Raw genomic sequence first — 21,773 nt, 5'->3', positions numbered from 1 at the left:
TTTCAAGTGTGATGAATAATTCACATTTTTTCAAAAGGTGTGAAAATGACCCAAAATCGACCAAAACCATGGGCTATAGTCCATGCTTTTTGGCCAAAAACACCCATTTTTCAAGTGTGATGAATAATTCACATTTTTTCAAAAGGTGTGAAAATGACCCAAAATCGACCAAAACCATGGGCTATAGTCCATGCTTTTTCGCCAAAAACACCCATTTTTCAAGTGTGATGATTAATTCACATTTTTTCAAAAGGTGTGAAAATGACCCAAAATCGACCAAAACCATGGGCTATAGTCCATGCTTTTTGGCCAAAAACACCCAATTTTCAAGTGTGATGAATAATTCACATTTTTTCAAAAGGTGTGAAAATGAAGGAGAAAATGGAGAAAATGGGGGCTCTCATTTTTTTAGTGGAACATGGGGGGCCTTGCAAGGTCAAAAGGACTGGGAGGATTGGGAGGATGTTTTACGATTTTTAAGTTTGAAGTTGGTACCCGAAAAACATGAATGGTATTAGTTTTGGGTCTGGGAATTTTTTGCGTCAATAACATTTTCTCCTCCACCCCCCCCCCTCCCCCCCCCCCCCCCCCCCAACTTAAATAATGAATGTTCCCTAGCCATGTGCAAAACACTGTCAGAAAGATTGTGTTTACATGTGGCATGCAAATGATGATGATGATGATGATGATCTTTTGCTGTAGTGGGTTAAACACAGTGCTGCAAACAATGTTAAACTTGAAGTCTTGTTTTGTAGTTTGATTTGTAAATTAAGTGTTTCCTGTGTTTCTTCAACCAAGAATAATTTACTTCCCAGCTTATACTTGTTTCCTGACAGTTTAGCTATCTTTGGAAATAATTACCAGTTTCCTATTTAGGCTTAGGCAATAATGATAATGCACAGTTTATTGTAATATTTTGTTTTCAAATTCATGTGAAATCTACTTTAAATGGAGCAAAAACACCTAGTTTATGGCTAGAAAAATGGAAAAAATGTACCGGTGCATATCAGAAAGTCCACATATTCAATGACACTTAAAATTATCAAGCCTTTATACCGAACAATTAATCGTAACTAAGGCATTTCAAATGACCAGGTCATCGTGTATTAACTAGTCTTTAATGTTTTCTTTTTATAATTTTTTGAAAAATGGTTTAACTTGCAAAAGGCTGTGACAAAAAGCCAAGAGTTCCATCTGATAATAGTTTTCCTGAAAATCTCCAGTCATATAATAATAAAACTCTGCAAACTGATTTGGTTTTTCTGGAGCAAGTCTGTCAGGAACAAATAAATATAATATTGAAACTTGTAGAATGTCGTGCTGAGCCATGCACATTTTACCATAAGGATGATATATAGATGGTACTTGCACTAAAAGCTCACAAGTCAATTTTGTCATGCATATACCCTGGAATGTGGCTGCAACAAAAAATACCTGCTTCAAGGGAGAGCATATTTTTTATACAATCATTTATTTTTCTAAGTGAACTGTTAGTGCAAGGTCTGTTTATACTTTCCTTTCATTTAATTCAAGTGTTGTCCTTAATGACATTGTTTGGGCTACCTAGATTAGCCTGGTTCTATCAATGGGCACATTCCAAAGAGTTCTTTGGTTATAGGTAGTACTATAATAACTTTGAGATGCATGGCCGATTTTACAGATAAAATATGGCTTTCAATAAAATCTTTTGCACTCTATTGTGTTTAAAGACTGAAAAACTTTTACTTGAAGTCTGGATCCAAGTCACCTTCGTCTACGTCAGAGTCATCACCTAGAGTGATGTGATCAAGGTTAAAGAAATAACTTTAGATAAACTCAATGTCGCTAGGATGAAAAAACTTACTGACGTTTCGGACGTTTCTTTTACTCCGACGAAGGACTAGCGTCCGAAACGTCAGTAAGTTTTTTCATCTTTTCACGGTGTATAATTTACCTTTTCATCATTACTGTTTCATTAGAAACACCGACGCAGCTCACACTAGTTTTTAGCTAGTTATATATTTTCAATGTCGCTAGTGATCTAATTGGTAACCCATTTTTATACAGCTATTAATATAGAAATTTTCCACCTAAATAGGCTAGGAATTGGGCATCTACACAGGGTCACTAGATGGAGGCTTTGCACCATCACCCGATGCCAGCCATGACAGGGGGCAGGAACAATTGGTTCTGGTCTAATCTGATTTACATGAGAAAGAATTCAACTTCTAGGGGGAAAAGACTCTATTGTTATGCCCCCTGTCATGGCTGCCATCATGTGATGGTGCAAAGCCTCTATACTAATTATCACTTTACTAACATCAATATTTATGCTGTGACTAAGTCCTGGGAAAGATAAGGGGGAGGGAAGGGGGAAGGGGGAAGGGGAGGATAGCTTATTGACAAACCTTACTTAGCTGGCCATTGAGCATCAACATGCCACTGTATACTTGGGAGGGAAGGATAGCTGGTTGACAGGCCTAACTAAGCTGGCCATTGAGCATCAACATGGCGTTGCAAACCTGGGAGGGGAGGATAGGTTGTTGACAGGCCTAGAATGAGCCTTATCACAAATTTAGTTATTCATAAAAGGATATCTTTTTTCTCTTTTTCTTTGGCTTTGGTTTTCCTTTCTTGGCACTAACAGGTGGAGTTTTCCTTCCCTTGGCTGGTGTTTTTCTTTGTTTTACTTTAGGTTTTGGTGTGACAACTGGTTTGACTATGACATTACCCTCGGCATCAAGAACGGGAGGTAGATCTACTGCCGGGCTGTCTCTTCCATTTGAATCATCACTGTCTTCTTCTTGGGGGTCCAACTTTATCATTAGACCTTTAAACTTGAATTGAAAAACAAAAGTGGATTAACATAAGTATACAGTTTATGGTATTGCTGTCAAGAGGAGGGGTGGGGACAGAAAAATGTGGCATTTTTACATCACAAGCTCATGTTTATCATACTCTTTTATTTACTTCCGACTTGAATGGATGTCAAAATGTCTAGCATTATTTGTACTATCATGACTATAAGCTGCATGGCAGGGTGTAAAGTCATTGGAGATGCACATATATAATGTGCTATTTAAAAGCTCCCCATTATTTTTTCTACTGAAACTTACTTCACAATACACCTTTGCAAGTTCCTCAACAGGTCTCTCTTTATTTGGATAACATACATAGTCTATGACTTGTTCTGGTTGGAATGTGGTGCCAGGTTTTCTGGATACAGTTTTATCATATGCTTTGCTTGGTGCTGAAGGAGAATACTTGTGGCATTTGCTGTGTGATAAAGATATCATGCTCATTATTCTCTGTTAATAAAGAGCTGAGCTACGACTAGGTGAAAGCCCAAAGATCGAATTGGAATTTAGAAGTTGATTTTTGAGGAGGGAGGAAAACCAAAGAATCTGGAGAAAAATCCTCTAAGCACAGGAGAGAACCAACAAACAAATCTACTCACATACGACACAGAGATTGGCAGGACTCAAACCTGGGTCGCATCATGATGGAAATGAGGGGCTGGAAATTGCAGAGAAGTGAGGAGTGGCACCTGGAGGAGTCTCTAAGTAGAATCTTAGAATATTCAATGTCAGGGCGACTATGTTTCTCTAAGACCCTTATCTAGTTCCTGTTTTCATCTCGCTTCTCTCTTTTAAGTCACCATTGGCACAAACTACATTCAACTAGGAACAGTGAAGCAGGAAGCTGGCCCAAATGTAGTGGAGGGGGAAGGTGGAGGAGGGGTGCAAGAGGGGACAATGTAACAACTGCCACTATACCTGTCAGTCAAACCAAACAATTCCTTCAGATGTTCTTTCAGCAAGAGAAGCAAAAGGCTCTTTTGTGCAGAATGACAATGTTGTGCAAATGTAGAATTATCTTCTGGTATCCGAGCTGAAAGAAAAATACAATATTTTAGCACTATTAAAATTGATCTTCATTTTTAAGGACCAAACACGTTACACCTTAAACTGGAAAATACAATTCAGTACTTTCCGTGACCCAGAAAGGATGTGGGACAATAATATCTGTAGATTTTCATGTTTCTAAAATCACACATCATAGATAAGGTACTATTCTAAAGTATAAATCAATCAATTTCTAAGGCACTTTATTTATGATTTTGTACTATTTGCTTGTCTTGGATACCAAGGGTGTTGTCAAAGATTGTCAAGTAATGACAAGGGGTCATATTTAGATAAGGTACTATTCTAAAGTATAAATCAATCAATTTCTAAGGCACTTTATTTATGATTTTGTACTATTTGCTTGTCTTGGATACCAAGGGTGTTGTCAAAGATTGTCAAGTAATGACAAAGTGTCATATTTAGAATATTAAAATTAAAAAAAATTTAAAAATTTAAAATTTAAAAAAAGGAAGAAGTCTTGCATCCAAGTGCACCAAGCTGGCAAGGATCAACCTTACCTATAACTGATTCTACTGTGGCATCATCATCGTCATCATCTACTGTTGATGTCTCTACTCCCTCTTCGACATCTCTTGTTTTTGGCAGAATAACCTAGTCAAACACAAATAAATGAAGCTCAGAAATGAGTTAATAAAACTAATTCCAGGGGGAATAAAACTTTGAAGTCGGTTTGGATGCAATCAATGACAATGCAAGGATAACATGGGTCACACACCTCTTTGAATGCCTGTAGTAAATGAGCTCCAGATACTGACAGCATGGTATCAATGTGATGCATAATAAACAATGGTTCTTCTTGGACAGAATATGGAAAATATGCCAAGTTGTCTGTTACATAAAGCAATAGGTCCAGCTTGGATTTCTGATAAATAAGGAAAAACATAATTCAGATTCTAAATGGGACTTCTTAGAAACATCTCAAGGAAAGGTACGTTCCATCAATAAGAGCATCTTATCTTATTGTTGGTCTTACCTTATGGTCATCAAACATTCTAAGCAGTGCTTGTAGAAGTGACCTTCTTGGTTGACGACTGGTGCGAACCACTGAATACATGTGAGATAAGAGGCTGGTGGAAGTGTCTTTCCTAAATCCACGGATTGGCTCATTTTCTCCCTGAAACAACAAGAACAACAACAACAAAATGTCATGAAACTGTAAAATACAATAATATAAAACACCACCATTAGCAGTAAAAATGTTCTTCTCCGTAGACCTTTTCTGAGACAACAAGCATTTATTTACCATATACAGTGTTGTTTGTACTTAAGCTAGAACAAAAGCATCCTGTTTATCTAACTCAGTTATTTCAGTTATTTGTGACTAGAGAATTGATTCAATTTAGCATTTACCCTTTACTCAAATCTGTGTGTATGACAAGCAATGTATATCAGAAATGGGTTATTGAGACAAGGGACACAATGCTAAGGAAAAATCAAAAACTATTTTAATAAATACTTGTTTTGATAACATACCTCATGTATAAGCTTTTGCAAGTCAAATGACATTTTTGTCCCAGCAAGAGCCTTCATCTATAGCAGAAAAATGCAGATTATATTGAAATATTAACAGGCATCAAGAAAACATACATATATATCCATTATACTAACCTGTATGAAACCAGAGTATTTATTGTCAATGTCAGTTAATTGTTGATCTGATTTGAGACGTGTTTGTTGCTCTACATCAGTGCCAGCAGCAATTAAATATGGAACACACTGTGAAAGAAAACGAATTAAATGCCTATATGAGAAGGTGACAATGACAGTCTCAACTTAGAACTGATAAACTTGCAGCCCTCTATGTTTAACGCCTCTGAATAAGATGGGACAGTTTATAGAGCATGGCCAGCACCTTCTACTCAGATATTTCAAGACCCTGAGCAGGGACACAACCAGGAGTTTTGCCCTTCAGAACATCAGTAAGTTGAACTTATCACATTTTTAGGTTTCTACAGCATGAGGATGGTGACACCCCTGCTGAGTCCCACCTCCTGCACTTCAGGCCAGTGCCTAACCATCTTACTCAACTGTAAGGCAAATGATTCATAGTTGGCAACTCTTTTTTAATCAAAGGATCTTATACCTGCAATGGACTATCAATCCATCTGATATCTACCTCTGGATATTAAGTGTGCAGATAAATATGATATAAATGTGAACTAACCTGGACTGGATGTACAAGTCCTTGTCTGAGGATTAGGGTCACTACTGTAAGTGCAGCTGTTCGGAGCTGACTTTGACGATGGAAAAACATTTGCAGAATATCTTTGAGATAAACCTGCATTACAGCACTAGTTTGCCTGCAAGTACAAGAAGCATGTTTTTACTTTAGTGTTGACAGTGACATTATTAGTAGCTCAATCCAAGGTTAAAAAATGATGCTTAAAATAATGGTTAGTCATCGAACAACATTTTTTCAAAATCTGAACTTGTCTATTTGAATTATGTCTTTTTGACTAGTAACCTTGAGCCAGAAATGAGGTATGATTGAGCTACAACTAATTTGGTTGGTCATCATGACTGCAGGGGGACCAGCTGTTACTTTTAGCTCTGTCAATTTATTGTTACATGTCAACCTAAAATTTAATAGGTTTAGATTACTCTAAAAAAGAGTTTTTGAATTTTTAATTAAACCTTGAAGAAGATCTCTTCTTACCCAGATTGTGAATCACCAAGTTCCTTTAAGTTTTCTTTGTCTGACTGCTTTTTCCCTGCAGAAGAAATGGCACTTAGCAAATGAATTTTCCTTAGTTAAAGTGAATAAAATATTTTTAAGGAATGCACATACCTCCCCCATGGTTGAGGGTCAATGCATATGTGAGGTATTTAAGAATTGTTTTTCTGTAGCATTTTGTGTATGGTGGTACAGCCCTACAAGCCTCATTTCCAGGCTTAGGGGTGTGTGGATTTAGGCCTGCTTTGCCATCTCACTCCTTTTGAGGTTGCATTGCTTATATATGCCCTCTTGTATACTGTCTCTTTCTAGAGAGCTGGGTTTTTCTGCCCCAAAGACACAGTGCCAGGTAAAGGTTAATGTTATGTCCTCCACCCTTCATAAGTTTTAAGTAGTGGAATATTCCCTCTCCAACAACTCCCCATCACTCACGATCAGAAATTCCAATCTTGCTCCATGGGAAACATGGATATTTCCAGGAACTACACAATGATACTGACTTACATTCATGATCTTGTACCCTGAGTCTTCTCTCCTCTTCAAGCAAATGGGTTTGAAAGTTCTTAAGTACCTGGAAACAAATAAAAAATAATTTAGCTGAATATCAACTATATATATATAATATTTATATATGATAATTATGACTATCAACTATATCAAAGGTCATAATCCATGCTAGCATGCAGAATGTGTCAACTGAAGGAAGATTTTTGTAAGTAAAACTGTACCTGCCACTTTAGCTTGGATGATGGATTGGATGGTGATAAAATGTCTTGATAAAGACATTTGGCATCCTCTTTCATTAATAACTCTGCATACCTCATGCAGAAAAACCCTGAAATATAAAAACAAAAAATAGGATCTCTAAGTATGGAGTGAAAACAACTTCAATTTACTTATAGTGTTGATTATGTACCCAATCCACTGATTGCCTTCTGCTGTATTTCTTCATCTTCATGCTTGCAAAAATAGATATATACAGCAAATACTTTGTCACTTGTGGAGCTCTGCTAAGAACAAGACAAATAACATATCTCAGATAAAAAGTGTATGCACTTACATATTATGTATATATACTTTTAAAAGAATGATATTGAAATACTGTAAGCTAATGCATCCCTTTTCCCTATTGTGACCACCTTCTATGGGTGGGGTGGGGTGGGGGTCTGTTAACGTAAGCAGCTTCACATAATGGTGGTTGGAAATTCTTTACTATTTTCATACATTGATTGAGACAAAAATTGTGACAGGTAATAAACTACTGTCAATCAAATAATATTTAGTTCACAAGGCACATAAGATCTTTTGATTTTCCGGTATAATTTGCAAATAGGTGTATCTCGATCATGGCACAGCAATGAAAACAGTGGTAACATATTGAGGCAATTACCCAGAGAAAGACAAGGTGAGCTATATATTATGCAGTTTGGTAAAATTGAGGTTCATACCTGGTTCTTTGGTTTCACATCCCCATTAAAATCAAAGTGTTTACACAATAATCCTAAAGTAAACAGCGACCTTAACAAGGTTGGCTTGGGTGTTGTGTTCTGCCCTTTGGCACCCTTTTTGGTATGATGATCTGTCTTTGCTTTCACTAAGAAACCTACATTAAAATAGGAAAAAAGGTCATTATGATTAGTATGATTGTCTTAGAAGATGCATATCAGTCAGGCATTGCAATATCAAAAATCTGCAGCCAATCAAATCAAATAGATTAACCTGGAGTTAATCATGAGCACCCTTCACCCAGACAATCACTTATCAAATACACAATCATATTCTCAAAAGCATATTACCATAGTATTTCTGGAAATAATCCTTGACAAGTTTGATATTGTGTGTGACTCTGTTCACCACAGCACCCAGACAGCTAATACAACTCTGTACAACAGTTTGGCCATGCTTGACAGTGAGTCTCATCAAGTCTTCTTCTAGACTGGCAAGGAATGTCTCACTTGGGTGTTCCATTAGAGGAACCACTAGCTCTAGTATACGAGCTACATTATGGATAACTAGGTAGTCACCCTGAGTCTGTAATGAACCAAGAATTTAAATGTCAGGTTATATTATATTATAGGGAATATTAGTTTAAAAAATATTTTGGGGCGTCCACTAGTTGTATATACCCTGTAGGCCTGCTTCAAGTTGTCATTCCAGAAAACAGAAATCTTTTATGAATTTGCATTAATACAATTTTCATCAGTATGGACTGATTAATGTCGATCAAATAATGTGTTAAAGAATGTTTTTGATGTACTTTTCTGTACAATTTATTTGATAGATGATATTCTTCTGGTAATTCTATCCATTGTCTTGATCAGTGCATAGCAATAAAAACTGTCAGACCAAATCCTGGCAATCTCCAATATGCAGTGGGGATGGTACAGATATTCAAGAACTAATGTGCTAATAAAGACTTACACTACATTTAGTACTGAGGTATGGCTGTAATGTTGATACATGGTTTACTAGCAGCTGTGGTTTTATCTTGCTCATGAGATACAGGGTTGTCAAACTAGCCACAAGTTTCTGACTGCTTGAGCTTTGGCCTTCTGATGCAGCTGATTAGAAAAAGAACAAATATTGTCTAAAATTAATGGTTCTAAGAATCAAAGAATGTGTAGTTCCAGAAATTATCCATACCCACCCCAGAGAGGAATTTGGAATTTCTGAAGGGTGGAGGGGGTCAGAGAAAGAACAAAAATTACAGAGTTTGTATGGAAGAAAATTGGAATTTCCAAGGGTACAGGGGGGGGGGGGGGTGTCTTAAAAAATTCCTCCATGGGGAGGAATATATTAGGAATGAAAATTCTTACCAATTACACTTTCTTCTTGTCTAAGGATGTTCTCCACCAAGCAATCCACTATCTGGAAACATGCTTCTTCAGAAGATTTTACCACCGAGTCTTCATCACTCCTCAGCAGCTGAGAGAAGGAAAACATTATTGAACCAACAAATAATTACTTCAATGTCATTATTATCCCTTTCTTGACTTTTAAATTATTCTTGCAGGGCTAAAAATGATGACGAGTCAAAGGATAGTGTCTGGCCAAATTTGGCACTTTTCTGGCAAAACACTTGTTAGGCCAGTCTTGCCTGATCAAATTGACTGGTCATATATTGATCAGTCTGATGAATCTGGTCATCTTATCCAACCATTGAGCACCCACAATGATGTAAGAACTCTTCATTATTCAAGGTCCTAGTCTGAGTGATGGTAAGATTACCATAGACTGACTGCTTGCAAAAAACATAGCAAAAATCTTCAGAACACTATATTCATATTTTTTAGATTGAAAAATTCCAAAGATATGAAATATAATTTACTTACATTGTCTAGAAGCTGCTCAAACCAATCAGTATTGTCTCCACAAGCAGATACCTAAAAAGGAAATACAGTTAGTACCTTCAACTGATGTCCCCACATCTATATTTATGTAGTAATGTATGGTATATAAATCACCACATACAGCAAAGCAGAAGTAACTGTTTTCTAAGATGCCCATTAAAGATCAACTTCTGATAACCAAAGCAATTTTAAGTCTTTAGAAAGAGTTATCCAATAACAATATGATCCATCATATTCCATAAAAGGTGACCACAAAGATAATGTATACTTACCACTTCAGTCATCTGTACAACATGTGTTAGTAACACTTCCTGCTGCACTCCTTTCTCTGGCGTGAACCACATTTGCTGAAATACTTTGGTTACAAGCTCCTAAAACATTATAATAATATAATTCTTTATTATATAATATTACGATATGTAATATTACACAGTAATCACATGATTGTTGTGTAACCGTGAGTGTGTATGTATTGTTTGAGTTCAATTGTTGTATAAATAGTGTAAACTTGAATCACACAATTAATGTCTCTTCATGAGTAAGACCACACAGTTGACAAATGGTGTCAGAAGTGGGATTCTAACCCACAAATCCATTCAGAAGAGAAATTACTGAACATAACTGATTTAAAATAGGATTACAGAGAAAATAAGAAAATAAGTGAATGAGAATAGGAATAAAAGAAACAAAAAAATTAATGAATAAGAAGTAATCAACAAGATGAAATTTATCAAACATATGTGCAAGGAATATAATCATGTCATCTAATGTAAACTTAATTTAGGCAGGGTGGGCCTATCAGCATCCTAGCTGGTATCCATAGGGACCCTGAGAATAGATAAAGAATAGCCTGAATCTTATCTGGAGCACCAACCTTGATGCCTTCTTCATCTGCAATTCTTCTAATGATCTTTACACAAATTTCAGTGACTTTAGGAAAATCTGGTTGGTTGATACAAATGTCTCTCAAAATCTTGATGACCCTCTTTCGTACACTGATACCAGTGTCCTGTCAGATAATAATAATAATAATAATAATAATAATAATAAAAATGCATTTACAATTGATAAAGATAATGCAATATAATGAAGTTGATTGTAGGTGATCTGAATATGTTAATGATTTTACGACTGTTAAAGGGGGACATGCTATAGTTATTCTGACTGTATGTTGATGTTACATACCAGTATTCTTTCCACAATCATGTCATAATACTGATGAATGAGCTCTGGTTTGTTGAGTACAAAACGGCCTATTAACTCTACAGCTGCTTCTCTTACACTCGTAGACATATCTACAAGCCTGGTGTGGACACCCTTCTGCATATCATCCTACAAGACAAAAATATATATATATTTCTATGGTGGCCATTTTTTCACTTTGGGAGGGTACTCTTGATCATACTTATTAATACTTTCTTTTTATAAGAAAGGAGTAAAAAATTCTATATTCATGTCTTATTGTAATAATCCAGGCGAGCTGGATTGCAATAGGCGTTTAAGCTTTATGCCTGATCTGGAAATACCATTAATGAGCTGGATTGCAATCATGATTTTACGAGAGCTCAAATCAGAGCTTGAATTTCGTTCAAGACTAAAGACAATTTGCAGCTGCATAAGTTGCTTCATATACTGTGAGGATCAGCTCAATTTGATAAATACCATCAATGGTAGGCATAATTATACATTACTTACCCTTGAGAGTATGGAAGGATCAGCTGATACCACAGCTGATAAAGCCTTCATAGCTTTTGTCCTGATGGCAACTACATTCTCATTAAGCACTCTTAAAATCTAAAAAGAAATAGATAAATATTAATGCTATTGCAAAAGTAGAAATCAAGCAAGTAGAGTGCATGAACTACTTAAGTGTTATTGTTTATTACCTGTCCAAGATATCCATCAAAACTTTTGGAGAAAGACCTTGAAGAGCCAAGATATCTGGAGACCAATAAAGCCTTGTCATAGTCTAGTGTATGCTGAGAAGATCTGAAGAATAGATACAAACGATATCAAATTAATTAATTTAAAACCTTTTGTTTTTATCTCAAGTTCGAACATATTTTTCTCAGGAAAAAATTCCAAGTTCCTGTGGTGATGACCTCTGAGCTGGTCACCAAATCATTAAACTAGGGAGCAACAATTATACCCCCTACAAATGGTGAATTAAATGGTGGCTCCATATGTTAGGTTATGGTGTCAGCAGTAAAATAATAATGTCATATAAATAATAATGTCCTTTTAAGTATGTTCCTCTAAAAATTATCCATTCTCTCAGTTATTTAATATTCAATTATCTTGTTCTTGTCCATTTTAGTGAGCGTAATTAGGTTTCAAATCCTCGACCCAAATGTTATGATTGAAATGCAATTTTGGAATATTTTAATATTAATGATAATACCTGATATTACAGAATCGGTCATCCAACAAGTCATGCAAAAATTCTTTCTCTTCCTCTGATTTCTGAATGCTTTCTGCTCCAGCACCAAATGAACTGTTAATACCCTCTATCGTTTCTGATGGTAAGTCTGAAGGATTTCTAATGGCTCTCTCTATTTCTATCTGAGCATCACGGATCCACTGTGCAATGTAGAACCTCTTGGCAAACTAATGGGAATGACACAACAATATTTGGTTTTCATGAAGTGCTCTTACAAATATGTCCATTACAGACTTTGTTTTAACATATAAAGAATCAATGTTTATCACAATAGATCTCCTCGGCTCTGATGTAATGTTTTCCCATTTCAGACCACATGTCATTCCCTAGAGTATCATTTCTTTGTTTAAGGTTTGCGCTCGGTTGAACACAAGAAAACATATGAATATGGATACAGCTCAAACAAAGAGCATTATTCTCAAGGAAATGACACATGGTCTGAAATGGGACACATTACACTCAAGCGCTCCAGAGTTGAGGTCTATTAAGTACAGGACATGGAAATAAAGAGAAAATTACCAGTAGGGCTGGATCATTTTGTCCTTCTGTTGTCAAGTAGTTTGAAAGGGCTTTTCTAAGAACTCTTACTCTCTTTGATGACCTCTCATCCTGTATAAGAATATACAACAAAGCTTAGAACAAGTAAAGTCAATGTTCCAAAGCTATGAGTACTGATCATGATGCTACTGATGCCAATGATAGTAATGATACCAGAAATAATATCATCAATGATAATAATAATAATAACAATAATAATAATTTATTATTATTATTATTTAACCAGGAAGAACAGCACTGTATGGAAAATAGTAACATAAAATTTACCCATTTATTATACTCTTCTTCTGATTCATCTGATGTATCACCAAGCAACTAAAACAAAATAAGATACAAAAGTCAACAAGAATTTGTATAGCATGGATACCAATAAAGAGAGTAATTCATTCTTACTTCCACTAGCACATCCGAGATGCTGTCAGACTCTAGCTGATGACTAGTGACCCCATCCTTTCTTAAATGGGCAGCAACAACACCAAGGTAATCAATGGAAGACACCCTTAGGCTTACGTCAAGAGACTTGTTATTCAGTGTTACAATCTGTAAAAACATATATTATATTTGCATTAATTAAGAAATTTTTGGATGCCAAGTTATGTGACCAATGTTGTTTACTACCAGATACTTACCAACAGCTTCCCTAGTAGTGTCAAGAGAACTTCTGCAGTAGGCCAATCTGGTTTGTTAAGCATCAGTAAAAGATCTTGGAGAAAGTTTTCAAACAAAGGTCTGAAGTCTTCTTCATCCTTACCAACACTGCTGCATCTAAATTTGACATTCAACAATAAAAACGTTAAAGTAAAATAAAGGGTTATCTTATTACATAAATTTTTATAAAGCTTTATGAATTAACTAAACAAACTTACTTGTTTAAAAACATTGAGAGAAAATTCTGTGCTGTTCTCAGTGCATTTTCATATGAATTACAGATGACAATGTCTCGATCAACCTACATTATGTAAAAAGGCAAGGTCGAGCAACTATTTAGAAACTGTAATGACAATTTTCGATGTACATATAACCAGATAAACCTAAGTGAGATCCAAGTTGATCTAACCTTTGCAGGCTCATTTTCATTTTGCTCCCCTTCTGCAGGAGCTGTGGATTCAATCTCAGACTTGTCAGGAATCCTGATGGAGCACTGAATGAGTTGTAATACTAAGGCTGTGACCATTTGGATGGACTCTTCACCATTCAACCTGTAAAAGGATATTAAATAGATCAAAGCCAAGTTTGGTGTCATGTAATATTCCAGAACACAAAATGTCTACATTGTCAATGAATCTCCAAATCCTTGAAGGGTAAGCTAAAAATCATGATTATTTAATACCTGTAGCTTCTCATGTTTCTTTTAGTTGATGGCAGCCTTTGCAAGGATGCAAAAATGTCCTCAAGGATCAAGTCTCTGTGCTTGACATACTTCCTAAACACTGATCTGACAAGCTTCAGTGAGCTATGCTGTAGGTCACTCACATTCTCTACAAAGAATGGGGAAGTACCTAGACTGGAAACCTAAACAAAAACATTCTAGGTAAATACCATGGTTAATTTACAGTCAATTAAAATAAGAAGCAAATATGTCGCCTGGGACTAGTGCCTTTAGCTGACTATGTTAGTCCATGCATGGCAAAGAGGTCGCCATGGTAACCACCCATGGCCCTCCACCTATAATCTTTGACCCAGGAGAACTTATCTTGACCATTATCTATGAGGGAAGTGAGGCTGGGAGCAAAGGCACACAAGCATGAAATAGATCTGCAACAATCTGAATGAAGTAGGCTCTGCTGTGGGGCACCCCACATATTGCTTTTATGAAGTTATTGGCCAACAAGGCCTTGATTTTAAATTTGCTAACTTACATTATGCTACATTTAAAATAAACCACCCCAAATCCAGTAAGTTTCTTAAAATTGCCTTAAAAATTGCAACTGTTTGAGATCATGGTAAAACAACTGTTACACTGCAACATTCTGGTTAATTTACCATTTTTGATTTACCTGTAAAATGGTTGTATCTGTAAGGGTCTGAACATCCACAAGATCTCCCAACTGGGACACCAGTTCACACATTTTGTTATAAAATGATGTAAGAAGTTTAACTTTTGCAAGGGTGCTTTTTGTCCTTTTTGACTTGGGCACAAAAACACATGGATCTATAAATGAATGGGAAAAAAAATTGAGAAAGAAATCACTGGTAAGAGGCAAGGGGTCTTACCACTATGCCATATATACTACTTACACTTACCTTTGGAATCTGGATCTCTGTAGACAGGGTCATACTCAGGAAAAATATTGTTCTGTAGATGGAACTTGACAAGTCTAATGATCCTTTCTATGACCTCCTCTACATATAACTGCTTGGGTACACTGGGTGATGTCAATATATTCAATATAACCAATGATGACTCCAATGAACGAATCATCCTGTCCAAGCATAAATCACGCCAAAGTTTTTGTTCTTCATCATCATCCTATAAAATATTCAACATGAATAGGGTAAGATAACAAAAAGGGTGGAGTAATAGGGAGGTTCTGAAAGGTGGAGGGGCTTTAGTAATAAAAAAATTTTTTGAGTCCATTTTGCATGCAATAAATTTTTATTGCATGTATTATTAAAGCTGATAACTTCTGTAAATTAAAATGTCTTTCAAGGTTAAGGGGGGGAATTTCTTCTATCTCTCCCTCCCCTTGCAATGAAAAAGCTTGGAGATACATATGATGCTAATGGAGCAACATACCTGATCAACATTGAGTTTAAGTAACAAACCATCCCTGACATGTCGTTCCATGATGGCTATTAATCTCATTAACTGATCACTTGGAACCTGTTTTAAGATCAATCAAGAGGATAAATGTCCAATATGCTACTTTTCACCTGTTCTCTTGTTTGCACAGCAAGAGCTTGAGGAATTTAAAACATGAGAATTTGTTGAAGCTAGATTTTCCCGTGAGAATTTTACTGGAAAATGTGCTGTCACATGACAAAAAGCAAAATTAGACTTCATTTATAAGATAACAATGATATAAATTAGACATGTATGCTGTGTTATACATACTTGATGTGTTACACCTAAAGACCTCAATTTAGCAGTTTCAGCATAAAGCTCATATATTTCTGTTCTGGATGCAAGGCTTTCTGAAGCTGGCTCTTCATCATCTGTGTTTAAATATAACTGGCTATTAATTTTTCCATCATAAAAAAATCAAAAACTCAAAAAATAACGGGAACCTGGAGGAAACCAACATGCATATTAAAGCACATTGGGATGATATTTGCAGTTTCAGCATACAATACACATGTTAACAAAGCCAGTTGACATATCTTAATTGCTTTACTGACCTACTTCAGCCATATACGAAACCCCACATTCATCATCAAACTCAAATAGATTTTCCAAAGCCGTTGAAAACCTCTTGAAAGTTGAGGACTCCATTAGCTCTGAAAAAAAAAGGGAATATTCTAATTCATTCTGAGAACCCAATATAATACTCTAATACAGCTGTGTCATATTAGAACACTGCAGGCAGATAACAGGTTCTTATGATTTGTTTATACTAATTAGTTTGCTCTTTTTTTTCAAAAAGGCATTAATGCATCTCTCAAAGCTTGATGTCATCGATTAAATTACTATCCTTGATAGGGAAAAAACTTTACCATCAATTTCTGAAGCCTGAGATTTTTTAACTTTCATCTTCTTCTTTTTCTTTGGTCTCGCTAGGAATTATAACACAAATTAGGTGTTAAAGCTTTTTCTATGAACTGGTAAGCTACTGGTATACAGGAAACAACAAATTGAACTCAAAATTGGATTAAAATTCGGATATGGAAACCTGTAAATTTAATTTAAAATAAACCTTGCACTGACAGTCTTATTGTCTCTGGATCAATGGATGCATCACAGGGCTTATAATAATGGCCAGTCATTTGACAATGTCTGGTCAGAATTGGAACTTATCTGGTCAAATCTTTGTCTTGCGGGTTATTTTGACCAGTAATGTTGAGCGAAAAATGAGGTATGACAGAGTTAAATTTTATTTGGCCAGTGATCTTGATCAGGAACCGACTGGCCATTATTTCAGCCCTGCATCCCATTTTATGATGCATTTTAGCCCCCCCCACTACCTGAAAGATGACATATAAAACATAGCCTTTTATTCCTTGTTATCTTGTCACTACACAAAAAAACACAAAATGACATGAAGACATTTCTGCTGTACCTTGCTCAATTTCATTATCACTTTGTTTTTCCATGTCCTCACTAGATCTTCTTCTCTTCTTTTTCACAGATAATATGTCTTCTTCTCCAGGCATTATAGTCCTTACACTATGAGTTTCAATCTCTTTAGACCCTCTGCGTTCCTTAATCTTGGTGATGACTAATTTAGGAATACACAATTGTAACTCCTTTAGGACTCCTGACTGTGAAACGAGTTCTTTTGTTGTTGATTTCATGGTACTATCTATGTACATATGATTCACAGTGCTGTTTAAATCTATAGTACCATCAGGACTGCACTCATTAGGAGTTTGTATAGGAAGTCTTTGCTTATCAATGCCATGGTTGAAATTAGTCCATGAATTATCTTTAAGTCCTTGATCCTTTTGTGATATTGTATTATCCCCAATTTGTTCTTGAGGTAATTCAGGTTCATGATGTACATTTGCCTTACTTAATGATCTGTCCACATGCTTTTTTCTTGATCCTTTTTTGGCTGCAGGAAGGGAAATACCAGAGTCAATAGTTTCTGTGATGCTTGTATCTATATTATACTGGTTTGTAGCAACATTAGAATCCTGGACTCCATCATATTGTTGCGATGACCAATGGTTATTTTGATGATGAGCACTTAATGAATTTGTACTATCTATAGTTTTCCCTGAAGAATTTTGTGATGCTTTTTGTATCGAGTTGGGGGCAAGGGCAAATCCATTGCTTGAAGCAAGTGCTTCCAGAGCTGATAGACTGTTATAGCCAGTACCAGCATATGCTGATGTACTTGGTGATGATCCCAAGTTAAAATGACTGAGCTCTGCAGCACCCATGAGGTTGCTGCTCAATGATGGATCAACATTTCTTGATCTTGGTGATGCTTGTGGTATAGTATAACCACCAGCTAAGAATAAGGATAACAGACATAATTGCAATGTCTCCGACAAAAATGTTAGGAAATAGAAATTAATTATCAATAAACAAAACATAATTACAAAACCTTTTATAACCATAACATAACCTGAAAAGCAGATCAAAGAATATGAAAACATCAATCTACTGTAAGTGTAATTTGGTACATCTCATTTTGGTCTACAATTTAGTTTGCATTAAGAACATAGATAGTACACTGTACATTTATATGAATGTTTTTAAGCTGACTGGCCAAACTTACGGTCAAGGTAATAAAGGTTTTGCAAAATGTTTCTATTACTTTTCTCCTTTCCCACTCTCCATCACCCAAAAACAAAATGCAACACCACAATTACTTGATATAGGAATTTATTTGAATGTACTTACATTGGTTAGGTTGCACGATGGACTGAGGGGGTGAAATCTGTGTTGTTGGTGACTGAGATGCCAAACTGTTCCGCATCCTTCTTGTTTTTACAGGAGAAGTATTTGGTTGACATAAACTGTTTCCTTGTAAAGGAGACATTTGTCCATGAGCAAGTGTGTTGAACACCCCTAAAAAGAAATATGAATAAATATCAATATTATTGGTGTCATCTTTCATATGTGAAAATGTGTTCTTTATGCCTCTCATTTGTTGCATTGTTTTTCAAAAGAATTCATATCTCACAAAAGTCCAGTAACCCAAGACCTCTTGAATATTCTGATTCCAAATGGTGAGGGAGAAACTGGTATTTTCTGGGATTAAATATGGTAGAGAATCAAGATAATAATGCTGACCTTGATGATTAGGGCTCATAATATTTGTTGGTCCAGCTCTGTGTGGAGAAAATGGCTGGGAGATTGGTGCATAGGGTGGTATAGACTGTTGCATTGGACTTCCCACTTCAGGGGGACTTTGATGTACTGCTTGTCTATAAGGTGAATGAACTTGTGCAAGTCCTGGTGGTGATCCAGCATACATAGGAGAGCCTGTCATTGGTAAAGGCTGATTTGGTGAAAGCTGTGGGGACAGAGATGTATGACATAGAGGAGGAATTCCTGCAAAAGATGATAGCAGCAAAAACCTTTAGTGAAGATTCCAAAGTCAATGACAAGAGGAGATTACAGTCAACAATAATCAAGCTTAAGTCCCAGAAAAATATAGTGGAGTCCCATTAATATCTAAAAACCTGGATATCTTAAATTTCCCGTTAACTCCAACTTGAGGTCATATCATGTGGACTTAATCAGTGTAGCACTATGATATTTTCTCCTGGATAACTTTAATTCCTATTATTTTGAAACTTTTTCTTGGTCCCAAGGAGGTTTACAATAATGGAATTCCCCTATAGAAAATTTCCAGTCATTAATGAAAATATTTCTCTAGTGCTTTATTCTTCTATCCTCTCTCTGTTCTATTCAATTTTTTACTTCGATAACTTATGATCTGGTATGCATCATGGGTTTCATTAAGGATCAGGGAATGTTCAAGTAAATGAGCAAATTTCTCTGACTTAGACTACCATTAATACCTTAATATCTATGGATAGTTTACAACCTTCTATCATTAAACAAACTCATTAATCCCCCTTATGCATTCATACATACCACATACCTAGCAAGTCATCAAGCCCTAACTGATCATTTTGTTGGGTAAATAAGTCAGGATCTTGGTTTAATAGAGCCTGTAAAAGTAATGATGAGCCTTCTCTTGAGCTTGAACCTTCCACAACCTTGTTAAACTCATCTTTGAGATTGCTGGAAATGGAAAACAAAAAGGTTTAGCATTCATTAAACATTATGACATGATATAATCACAAACAAATCAGAATAATGTTTGAGTATGGTAATACAGAATATACAACTTGTAAAGGTTTTTTATTAAAAAAAGAAAAAGAAATTATTTCTGCTGCAACTACTAAGATTTGTTGTCACACTTTCCATTTGTTCATTCAACTATTTGAAACTGACTCTCAATTGCACTATATTTGCAGGTGTATCAAACAATCATAATAATTGATAATAATAATAATAGTACTTTGTCAACATGCATCAATATTAATCAAGGTTTTCATAGACATTATACAACGATTACATTCTATATTAATGTTAATTAGAAATTTCTTTCATTTCTAGGTTTCCATGCAACAAAATGACTGCCGAGCTATTTGGGATAACATAAGAGTGTCCTACAAAGTGAATTTCTATGTTATTAAACGTAAGCCAATAAAAACATAAATATCATTTAAAAAAAGAAAAAAATAAATTCATATAATCTTTAAGGAAAATAAATATAAATATTATGATCAAAAAAACCCCCACCCTCCGACCCACAACAAAATTCCAGGCAGATATCAAAAGGATGCAGTTTCAGTGCTTGAAGTTTGATAAAGCTTCAATATCTTTACAAATTAGTCTAACCAAATTATTAAAAAATTACCGATTATCTACCTTGGTATTTCATTTAACCTAGTGAGACTGTTTGGATACAATAATACTTCAAAATTGTCCAGAAGGAAGTGCAGATTTTATGATTGCTATTAAAGCACGAGTTAAAAATGTCACAAAACAAAGAAAAAAAATTATTATTGATCTTCAATAACTGGCATCCGTCAATAGATGTTTTCGAAAATACGAAATATCAACTCGAATTAAGTATCAACAAATCGAAAAGAAATGAGAAAACGATGTTATGAACTTACATTTGCTCTTGAGTGGAATTTCGTAGAGCTTGCTTGATTTGATGAATTACTGCAGGATCTGGTCGGTTGAGAACCTTTTTCGCTTCAACTTCGACATTTGGATTACTGAAAAGACTCTCTTTATGCTTAGCCGCTGAAGAACGAGGTAAAGGAAGTTCTGCAATCACTAGTGAAAGAATAAAGGACAATAGAAATGGCGTTATAAAAGATCTGTAGCAGGTTTTTTAGGTTTCTTTGTACAAAAACATAAATCGTGTTTATGCCATTCAAAGGTCGTGAAAAGCTCCAAGTGTCACGAAGATATCACACTTAATCATTCATAAAGATTACCGACGGAATATTATACCCAATAAAGTCAATTAAACATTATGAATACACACACAAAATGAAGATTGTAAAAGCTACTTACGATTTGTCAAACTCGTAATCCCTGACAAAGTTGCGATTGGTATGCTTTCATTCATCCTTACGCCTCATAAAAACACATATATACCCAACAAACATTAAGATAGATAATGCCAAGGTACGAATAACTTTTAAAGCATGTTTAAGGGGAGTTCTTAACGTTATGTTGAGTGATAAAAGTCGATAAAAACACGGTATAGATGTTTACGGCGGCCATGTTGCCTTTCGGCCATAATGGCGGGAAGCTCAATAAATTATATGTTCGAACGCGCGCCAAACCGTGACTCAGGATGCCGCGGCCACACATCCGGGATACACAGCATTATGCTAATGATTGACATAGGAAGCCCATCTCGTTTTAAACTTATTTATTTATTTATTTATTTATTTTTATACGTAGCTCTTTATATATATTACAGATATGAAAGAATAGGGTTGCATTGAAAAATTTAATATTGTATAGAAAAAATTTAATTGCAGAAGTTTTATTTTTCAATCCAGTATGCCATTCCAGAAAACCGGGTCAAAAAGTAGTCCATACATGCTTCCAATGTTGCAAACACGTTTTTTATCTATTAGCTTTCATTAGCTTCCATTAGATGTGTGCAGTAAAAGAATTTATCAAGATATAATCG

General features: G+C 35.5%; 1 protein-coding gene across 3 annotated transcripts; it reads right to left on the bottom strand.

Annotated features, from left to right (window-relative positions):
• Nucleotides 1–726: 726 nt before the first annotated feature.
• LOC116297578 (nipped-B-like protein) lies at nt 727–21,372 on the bottom strand. Of its 3 annotated transcripts, none has more exons than XM_089030214.1 (44): nt 21,143–21,372; nt 20,734–20,899; nt 19,647–19,789; nt 18,830–19,090; nt 18,437–18,604; nt 17,145–18,041; nt 16,582–16,641; nt 16,267–16,365; nt 15,983–16,083; nt 15,665–15,751; nt 15,172–15,397; nt 14,925–15,079; nt 14,258–14,439; nt 13,985–14,126; nt 13,794–13,876; nt 13,557–13,692; nt 13,321–13,467; nt 13,195–13,242; nt 12,889–12,978; nt 12,331–12,536; nt 11,816–11,918; nt 11,625–11,723; nt 11,115–11,261; nt 10,804–10,938; nt 10,202–10,300; nt 9,912–9,962; nt 9,396–9,504; nt 9,001–9,140; nt 8,376–8,610; nt 8,028–8,182; nt 7,496–7,589; nt 7,308–7,414; nt 7,084–7,150; nt 6,562–6,616; nt 6,070–6,205; nt 5,514–5,621; nt 5,379–5,435; nt 4,879–5,019; nt 4,621–4,767; nt 4,403–4,496; nt 3,756–3,870; nt 3,096–3,255; nt 2,572–2,816; nt 727–1,776 (listed from the first exon to the last, which is right to left on the bottom strand). In XM_089030214.1, exons 1-44 carry the CDS (start codon nt 21,195–21,197, stop codon nt 1,722–1,724), a joined length of 6,306 nt encoding a protein of 2,101 aa, XP_088886340.1. In that variant the 5' UTR covers nt 21,198–21,372; the 3' UTR covers nt 727–1,721. The 3 variants fall into 3 exon arrangements, with proteins under 3 accessions (XP_088886340.1, XP_088886341.1, XP_088886342.1); XM_089030215.1 differs by having other exon boundaries at nt 7,496–7,586; XM_089030216.1 differs by having other exon boundaries at nt 17,145–17,639.
• Nucleotides 21,373–21,773: the final 401 nt, after the last annotated feature.

The sequence above is a fragment of the Actinia tenebrosa genome, unplaced genomic scaffold (genome assembly GCF_029948245.1).
Source record: "Actinia tenebrosa isolate PJP-AT-01 unplaced genomic scaffold, QUT_ActTen_1.0 PGA_scaffold15__27_contigs__length_11533743, whole genome shotgun sequence".
Taxonomy (NCBI): Eukaryota; Metazoa; Cnidaria; class Anthozoa; order Actiniaria; family Actiniidae; genus Actinia; species Actinia tenebrosa.
The sequence above is the reverse complement of the archived record's forward strand: the minus strand, read 5'-3'. Positions and strand labels throughout refer to the sequence as shown.